Source organism: Rosa rugosa, chromosome 2 (assembly GCF_958449725.1).
Source record: "Rosa rugosa chromosome 2, drRosRugo1.1, whole genome shotgun sequence".
In the NCBI taxonomy this organism is placed as follows: Eukaryota; Viridiplantae; Streptophyta; class Magnoliopsida; order Rosales; family Rosaceae; genus Rosa; species Rosa rugosa.
Genome location: NC_084821.1, coordinates 44,842,056 through 44,851,562, shown reverse-complemented (window position 1 = coordinate 44,851,562; position 9,507 = coordinate 44,842,056). Strand labels below are relative to the sequence as shown.

At 38.8% G+C, this 9,507-nt stretch overlaps 1 protein-coding gene across 1 annotated transcript; it reads left to right on the top strand.

Annotated features, from left to right (window-relative positions):
• Nucleotides 1-3,440: 3,440 nt before the first annotated feature.
• Nucleotides 3,441-7,589, top strand: LOC133731913 (probable folate-biopterin transporter 4). Its single transcript, XM_062159362.1, has 7 exons — nt 3,441-3,723; nt 4,055-4,182; nt 4,707-4,928; nt 5,366-5,824; nt 6,242-6,439; nt 6,518-6,655; nt 6,907-7,589. The coding sequence occupies exons 1-7, from the start codon at nt 3,643-3,645 to the stop codon at nt 7,166-7,168; spliced, it is 1,488 nt and encodes a 495-aa protein (XP_062015346.1). The 5' UTR covers nt 3,441-3,642; the 3' UTR covers nt 7,169-7,589.
• Nucleotides 7,590-9,507: the final 1,918 nt, after the last annotated feature.

Sequence of the window (9,507 nt, the reverse complement as noted above, 5' to 3'; positions counted from 1 at the left end):
GGTTGTCTTCCACTCAGCCCCTGGCTTGATTCGAATCTGGTGGTAAGCACTTCGAAGATCTATTTTTGTAAACACCTTGGAACCCTCCAGCTCATCAAGCATGTCCTCCAAACGAGGAATAGGAAACCTGTACTTGACAGTTATCTTATTTATGGCCCTACTATCAACACACATCCTTCATTGATTGCCCTTCTTAGGAACAAGAATGACTGGAAGTGCACAAGGACTCATACTTTCATGAATGAACCCTTTCTTCAGCAAATCTTCAATCTGCTCCCTCAGAATCTCATTCTCCTTAGGACTCATGCGGTAATGGGGCAGATTTGGCAAACTAGCTCCAGGAACCAAATCAATCTGATGCTGAATGTCCCTCATAGGTGGTAATTCATTGGGCAGTTCATCTGAAATCAGCTCCTCAAACTCTCCCAACATATTCTGCACTTCCTTAGGGATCACCATATCTTCCTTTTCTGCAGTCAACAACCCTTTAATCACCACTGGACAAATAACTTCAGATTCTTTAAAGGCTTCCTCCATCTCGAATTCACTGCTAGACAAGGTCAGAAAACTCTCCCCTTTCTTTACCCCCAAATTGATAAACAGGAGCCATGGCAATTTTATGACTATTCCACATAAACATCATCACATTATCTCTGCCTTTGTAAGTCACATCCACATCATATTTCCAGGGTCGCCCAAATAATATATGACAAGCATTCATATCAATAATATCACACAGAACTTCATCTTTATAATGCTTACCAATGGATATCGGTACTTTGCAGGTTTCAGCAAATCGAACTTGTGGACCTTTCTTGACCCATCCCAGAGAATAAGGTGCCTCATGAGGCTGTGTAGGTAACTGCAAATACTCCACCAACTTTCTGGCTACGAATTTTTCGCAGCTCCCATTATCCACAATTAGATTGCACACTTTGTTATTAATGGAACAAAGTGATCTGAAAATATTGCGCCGTGTCCCATCTTCCTTAGGAGATAATAAGATCGTCTGCAACACAATATTAACCTTCTCAGGAGACTCCTCCACCGCAAACTCAACCCCTTCATATTCATCACCTCTTCCAACTTCTTCATCATCTTTATCATAATTAATCATCCATAAGAGCAGTTTGTCTCCTCTCAGGACACACATTAGACCTATGTCCAGGCTTGTTGCATCTATAGCAGATTTCTGTTGTAGGCCTCGCATAAGGATTATTAGGCTTTTGATTTGGGACCCTATTTTGAGCACCACTAGAACCGCTAGTCCCTTTAAAAGGAGGATTGGAAACCCTAGGTCCACTCTCCGTATTCTGCTGTATGGCTTTACCCTTGCCAGCTGAGGAGTTCACCAACTATGTGCTCCTTTGATAGGTATACCTCTGGAAAGAAGAAGCTCGTGAAGGCTTCTCTAATAGTTCTGCTTTCAATGCTAGGCTTGAAGGTTCTGTCACAGTCCACACAGTTTGCAACCCAATTTTCTCCTGAATGGCTGGCTTCAGCCCACTGACATAGCGATTCACCTTCTGACTTTCAGTTTCTCCTAGTTCATTACGCTCTGAATAGCGTAAGAACTCAGCAGTGTACTCAGCCACAGTCCTAGTGCCTTGGACACAATCAATATACAACCTGTACAAAATCTGCTCATAATCATCTGGCAAGAACTTTTCCATCATCAGCTATTTCATTCTTCGCCATGTTTGAATGCCCAGCTTCCTCTGCTTCTTTCGAGTATTCTGCAACTTATCCCACCAAACTGCAGCAGTAATCTTCAATCGCCAAACAACATGTTTAACCTGCTTGTGTTCAGGAACCTCCATAATCTCAAAGAATCTATCCACCTGAAGCTGCCAATCTAGATAATCTTCCACACCCAAGTTGCCCGAAAAGAAAGGAATTTCAGCCTTTACTTTGTAATCCTGGTAAGCTTGTCATTGTTGTTCAGGTTGCACAATTTCTTCTTCAGAATCAGATTCTGAATTATTAACAACAACTTCACCACGTGGAGCCCTACCTCGCTGGCCTCCTTCCCCGCCTCTATTTCGATTGTTGTTGTTGTTGTTCCTCCCTCCCAACAATCCACGAATTTCTCCAATCTGATTGTTCACGGAGTCGTTCACGGTGTTGATGGCAGCGGTAAACGCTGCGGTAAGAGAAGTAGTAAGAGCATCAAGATCTGCTCTTGTAACATCACCCATTGCTACTAAGGTAAATCGGAGAGACAGGGAAGACCTGCTCTGATACCACCTGACGCAGTCGGAAGTAACCCTAGGTTTACAAGCAATAAACCTAAAACAAGAATTCTGGAGTCCACCAGAGATAAATGAGAAAACTCTCAATTTTGACTGATAATATGATAGAAGATAGGTTCTGCAGCCGTTTAAGGTTGCTTATATATGAGAACAGAAACCCTAGGGCGACTAACAATGAAACCTTAAAGCCCACGGGTAAAAACAAAACAAATCCAAAACAAACTAGAAAACTAAAAATTCTGAAAAATAGTAAATTGCAGTTTTGAGGCCCTAAACGACCCCGAAAGCCCAAAAAAGCCCATACATCGTGGAAATTCCACGAGTATTGTTCCTGGCGTCGTTCCCTTTCCGGAAAGCTATAGAAATCGCGATTCGGACACCGAATGCCAAAGTTGCAGCAAACCGGGTTTTCCTCATTTTCTACGGTCGAGCTGTTCTTCAATTCTTATCGTCATTTTCTCTACATCACAATACTTTATCATTGTACCTTTCAAAGATGCAAGATCAAAAGATATCATAGAATGTTGGCAAATCACTTTATAATTAGGTTTGTCCCCCTTACTACATATCATTCCTTTCGTTTCGATTCACTTCAGTGTTTTTGTAACCTCTAAAAATAGATGTTTTTTTTGTTTTTTTTCAAACTCCATTGATCTACATAAGTGTAATTTGTGTAAAGTGAAGAGAAATCCTCCTCCTTTTTATTTTTTATTTTTATAAAATAAACAACTCTTATTGTACAGCTAATCTAATGTGACTCGAACTGGACCAAATGCTACTGAACTCATATTTTTCATTTCTTTTGATAAATAAAATAATATTAAAACTTTTTGAAAAACTAAAGAGGCCCCGTAGAAAAACCTCAAATTTTCAGAGGAAGTCAGCCACCATCAGAGCTCCCGCTCCAATTAATGGCTCTTCCTACTAAACCATCGTCTGCTTCTACAAAAACCTCAATTTTTTGTGTCAAGGAAAGAAAAGGAAAAGGGAAAACCAGATCTACGGTTCCAACACGTGGATTGGTCAAGGTTCTAAGAGTAGGCCCATTATGCTGAAGTGGCAACAAATGGGAGGACCATGGACGTGGCGAGCTGCCATTCCAAATATACAATTCATCCCCATCAAAATGTCAAAACACTCCACTCAATAAAGTGCCCGTTATACTACAAATTAAAAACGCACCAGGGTCACAATCGTCTTCTTGCTCTTCTTCTTCTTTCCTCTTGGTCCAAACTCCAGAGACGGGTCTCAATTTCAGTCCGACGATTTAACGTCCGAACAAGAAACCGTTGAAAGAGAAAAACTAAAACAGTAGAGTAGAGGAGAGTTGAACGCAAATCCATAGAGCTAGCTCCGTTGGGCGAGCTCAAGACACCAAAACAAAACAAAAATGATTGAATGGCTGAAGAGACTAAGAGCTGCATTTGGAGCCTCGTTTCTCTGGCTCGTTTGCCTCATTTACTTCACCCAGGTTTTCATTCTCTCTCTCTCTCTGTCAAACTATATGAATCCGCTATACAAATGGGTTTTTGTGTAATGAGGTTTTTTGTGTTTTAGAATTCTGGGTGGTGTTTGTTATTGATTTTTGGGTGAATTTATTAGAGAGGTTTGTGTTTGCAATGTGTAGTGATTGAGATGTTTGTGAGAGTTTATTATGGGGGTGTGAAGTTTTTTTGGTTTTTGAATTAAGACATATGGAGATGGGGATGTTATTACATTTTTTTTTTTTTTTTTTGGTTGTTGGTTTGAGAAGAATTTATATGGTAAGTGACATATGACTGTTTGTTTTTTATGTGTTGTAGGGTTTTAGATCCTTTGTTTGGACTGCAGTTTCTTACCAGCTGAAAGATACTCTAAAGTTGTCACCTTCGTCTTCCCAGTTTTTGTTCTCGATAGCCTTCTTCCCATGGAGCATTAAACCATTATATGGGTATGGATCTTCTTCTACTTAGTGTGCAATTGGGTATTTTATGTGTTCTTGAGTGCTTTCTTGTAGACAAGAACTTTGCAATGTGGTGCTTGATAACGCTTATGCCATGTACAGTAAATTCAAATACCTGTATTAAGTTTGTAGGCAGTTCTAATTGCGATGTGTTGTCTGATGCCATGTATGTGAAGTCATTTAGAAACAAATTCGAGTAATTTGATGAGAATGTAATCATGATATAATGTGTATAAACAGAAAAGAGCTGGATAATAATGCATATAATGGTAAATTGGTAACATCATCCTAAATATGGACTGTATCCTTTTCTTTGAGAGATGACTTGCTATTTCTCCTCTGTCTACCTCTCAATCTTTGAAGTATAACACATTTCATGTAAGGGCATGAGCAAACACATAACAATAATCAGTCTCGCTTGTGATTTTAATCATTGCAGTACACCAGCTTGTACTCCCAACTTTGAGCCTACTTTTCTGTTCTTGAAATCTGATTAGAAATTTTTTATGCAGAATTTTATCTGATTGTATTCCAATAAAAGGAAGGAAAAGGGTTCCATACTTAGTGATTGCAACTGTGCTCTCTCTTGTCCCATGGCCTATTCTCGGACTGAATGCAACGTCGAGGAGTTCCATGTGGCTCCTTATCACCTTCTTAACAGTCCAGAACCTGGGCTCGGCCATGGCTGATGTAGTAGTTGATGCGATGATTGCTGAGGCAGTAAGACATGAGCGGTATGTCCCCAAACTGATTTTCTTTTCATTCACTTTAATGAACTTTGAGTTGCATATCAAGTCCTTCATAAAGATCTGCAGCATCCTTCATAATGAACTACTTAAAGCCATATTTTGGGATTTACTGATTTAGCATGAAATGCCGGTCCACTCAGAGGTTCCCTTGTCAAATCTATTATGGTTATTTGCCTTCTTATATGCCACCAAAGGAAGATAGTTATTCATCCTTCCCTCCTATTCCTTCTACAAGTTGTCTAATTGATCAATTTGAGTTTAATTTTAGTGGATCTACTTCAATTTTAGTTGATCTCTGATGGATATCCTCTTTCCGTAGTAACTCTGTTTAAAGTATCTTAAAACAAATAATAACAAAATGAAATAAATAAAAAAACTTTGTTTCATGACCCAATTTGATGTCTTGAAAATATCTTGATCAGGGTTTCATTTGCTGGAGATCTCCAGTCAATCTCGTGGTTGGCAATGGCTTTCGGTGGCATATGTGGGAGTTTGACAGGAGGATTTGCATTAACCAACTTTCACATACACACAATTTTTCTTCTTTTTTCTGTACTACCATCCATACAATTGCTATCATGTGGCTTGGTTGAGGAGAATTCTGTAGATAGTAAAGGTTTCCCTGAATTTTCCGAGTTAAAAAGCTCCGATGCGGTGAATGGGAACAGTAGTTCTCTGGATGAAGATAGTTTTTCGGAGAAGAAATCCAATACCAGCATTACAAGGAGAAAGAAGAGCAATAAGGGCAGCAAAAAGAAAACAGTTTCTAGTAAAGTACAGGTTACGAGAAAAGCTGACTCATTAGCTTCACAGTGGTTCCAATCTCTGAAAGCAGCCACGTTTAGTCTGTGCCGTGCATTTAAACAACCAATTATTTTGAGGTAACCCACAATTCCTCTTTTTAAATTCCTTCCTTGCAGTTGAAAATCACAAGATTTTTCTTTTCCTCTAGGAAAGTTCCATTTTTATGGAAAACCCTAATGGGATGATCCATTCACCGAAAAAAAGAAAAAAAGAAAGAAAAAGGGGTGATCTGGTAAAAAAATTAAAAATGCCAAGTGGTCTAAGAATATTCCTTACAATGGCTGGTCCAATGGATCAATCATTGTTTTTGCGAAAGCTAACTGAGCTCAAACCAGTTTAGTTGTGCCTGAGCATTGTTGATAACTTGATACTTGTTGTAATGTAAATATGTAATCTAAATTATCTTTATGGATGTATAATTTACTATTTTCTTATGTGGATATATAATAATTCTTAATCTTGGTGAATTTTGATTTTACTTGCTTTGTGATCAGACCAATGGCTTGGTTTTTCCTGGCACATGTTTCCATTCCAAACCTCTCGACTGTGATGTTTTATTATCAAACAGAGTTCTTGAACTTAGAAGCATCCTTTTTGGGCACTGCACGTGTTGTGGGATGGTTAGGTCTCATGCTTGGAACCTTCGTATATAATAAGTACTTAAAGAGAATGAAGTTGAGAAGAATCCTCATGTAAGTACAGTGCAGTTCTGTAGGATTCCTTTTTTCTTAAGAATTATTTTGTTGATGTTTTGATCCTAATCCTTGTAGGTGGTCTCAAGTTGGTTTGGCTTTCTTGACTCTCCTTGACATTGTTTTAGTGTCTCGAGTAAATCTCACCTTCGGAATATCAGATAGGATTATGGTGCTCTGTGGCTCAGCTCTTAGTGATGCAGTCAATCAGTTCAAGTAAGTATATGTGTGGCTCATATGTAATTCTGTATTAATCTAACAGGACCATGTTTTGACATAGAATTCATCCATGTACTTCTCGTTTCTCTATTTGCCTTTTTAGCTTGTATGATTTTCTTCACTTGGTTGATCTATTTAAATCCATGCATGCATCCATTCACAAAAGAAAAGATGGGCATCAGTAAGTGTGGGAGTTTTTGATGCTTTTGCCGTTTATATCATGCTGAGTAAGTTTCCATGAAATGCAGGTTTATGCCATTCCTGATCTTATCTGGACAACTTTGCCCTCCTGGAATTGAGGGCACTCTCTTTGCCCTTTTTATGTCGATAAATAATTTAGGGTCAACATTGGGGTCATTTGTCGGTGCTGGATTGGCTTCACTTTTGAGCATCTCTTCAGGTTCTTTTGACAACCTTCTATTGGGAATTGTCGTTCAAGTTCTCTGCATATTCATTCCAATTGCTTTCCTATTTTTGATACCGAAGGAAGCTACAGGAATATCAGCATAGATAGTCATATTTTTCATAGAGGTTACAGAGTAGGTTTACTAGGGACTGAAAAAGAAAGGAGTATAGTTTTAATTTTTATTTTTTTTCCTTTTACGGAACTGGGTTCATGTCTCCACAACACCAGTTGAGATGTATTTACAGTTGCAAATTACAACTACTTCTGAGTGATACATTTCCATTTAGAGCTTGATTGGCCAATAGTATGTGTAAGTTCTTTTGCGAAGATCCCTCACTAACCCGGAATGCTATTTGTAATGTGGAAATCATTGTTGTAAAATGTAAATTTTCATGTACTGAAGACTGGAAATGTGGAAGCCGTTTTCTGTCATGGCGTGTTCAAGGGAAAGGATCAATTTGCTGTTTGCGTGTAAAACATAAATGCAAATAAGGCACAATTTAGTTTGATTTACTCGATTTTCCACTTTCATTTTTGCAGCTTTTATTTTCTCACTTGTGACAGTGTGCTTTCAGTCTATAAAATCACTTGTGACAGTGTGGCTAAAAAAGCTAAAAGTGTTTCATAACTTATAGAAACACTTTTATTAGCAGATTTCAAATGAATACTTGGAATGTGCTTCTTTGTAATTAAGCAAGCACTGAAATTTCTTTAACAAGAAACTATATGCGATCTAACAAAACAATGCTCAATAGATGCTCTATCTAACAAAAGCACCCGGAGCAATATCAACCGAGCTCTCATCAAAACATCTACCTTCATCGCCAACCATCTCAGCCACAAACTCATATCCAACCACCAAAACGACAACTCTCACCTCCTGCTGAAAGTTGTATCTAAGGAAGAGGCCAGTAGTGAGCTTTTCTGGCTACACAATCCTGCAACCGCTGTGCCTACCAAGCTCTTAAATCCTTCTTTACATGTTGAGCCGAACCAAAGACCTTCGCTTCGATTCGATGTGCGTGGAACATGTAATGGACTCATATGCTTGCCCTCAGTCTATAGGAGATCTTCCTCGCCTTACAGTAATTTGGAACCCACCTATTAGAAAGTTTGTGACTTTGCCTATGCCTTATAGTAAGATTATTTCAGCTACGATTCGATTAGCAATGACTATAAGGTTTTGTGAATTATGGCTGATTCAGAACTTTCTGAGCAATCCCCATGTCAGGTGGAGGTTTACTCGTTAGCCAGGGGATACTGGAAGTGTATCTGTGGCTCTGTGTTGATGTTGTTCCTATTGGTTTTATGGGGTTTCAAAACTGTGTTTCTGAACAGTGCTGCGCATTGGTTACCCCTATTAAACAGGATTCCGAAAATTTCCTCATGTCTTTTGATATGTGCAATGAAGTATTTTTTGAGATGTTGATGCCGGAAACTTTGACCAAACAACGACACTGAATATATATGTCAAGATATGGGAAGTCCCTACCCTTTGTTAAGATTGTTGAATTTGACGGAGGTGTAGCTACGATTCACATATGGGTCATGAATGAATATGGTGTGATGGAATCGTGGAATGAGTTATTTACGATACGCCTGATAGGATTGTCAAGTCGTGTTCTTTAACCATTTGGTTTTACAAGAAGTGGAGAAATAATGATTGATATATATCGTCTAGGGATGGTTTATGTGGATCCCAAGAGCTGTCGAGCTAAAGAATTCGGAATTGAGGGAGTTCAGTGGTGCTGTTTTGTGGATTTGTTTGAAGAGAGCCTTGTCTTACTTGACCAAGCCAATGCTATTTGCTATCAACGATTACAATATGAAGAACAAGGAACTATGGGGGCATTTTCCTACAGGCAGGTTCCTCACCATCTATTGAACTACTATAGTGCTTTACAGCTGAAGACTGAAGTACCTTAGAGTTGTTAAATCCTCCAATACGAGGCATTTTAAGGTCCTCAATGGCAGATTTGGTATTTGCCTTGTGTTCTTTCATTCTTGCCGAAACACATGCTGTTTATTAACTTACTAGAAGCTTATTCTCTTTGCACATCCATGCCATTGTACTTGTATATCTTTTAAGTATGAAACATGGTGCATGAGAGAGGCGCAAGTCAGTTACCTTGAATTTAAATCTGGCGAAAAAGGAGGACGAGTGAAAGAGTTTTGAGTCTCCTAATATTCTAACAGTCTCCTAAGGTAAATTGCTCCGCATCAGAATACTAACAGTTTGTGGTGCCAGTTGACAAAAAATGATTGACATGAGGGTATTTTTTCTCCATGGTAGTACCTCCCTTCAAATGAATGAATTGAAGCAATTTGTTGTCATATATATGGGATTAAGAACAGCAGCTAGGAATGCAAGCGTTCAGAGAATTTTTAGGGTTGATATATGTCTAGCAGAACTTAAGATGCTCCGGGTTCTATCTTGAGTTCT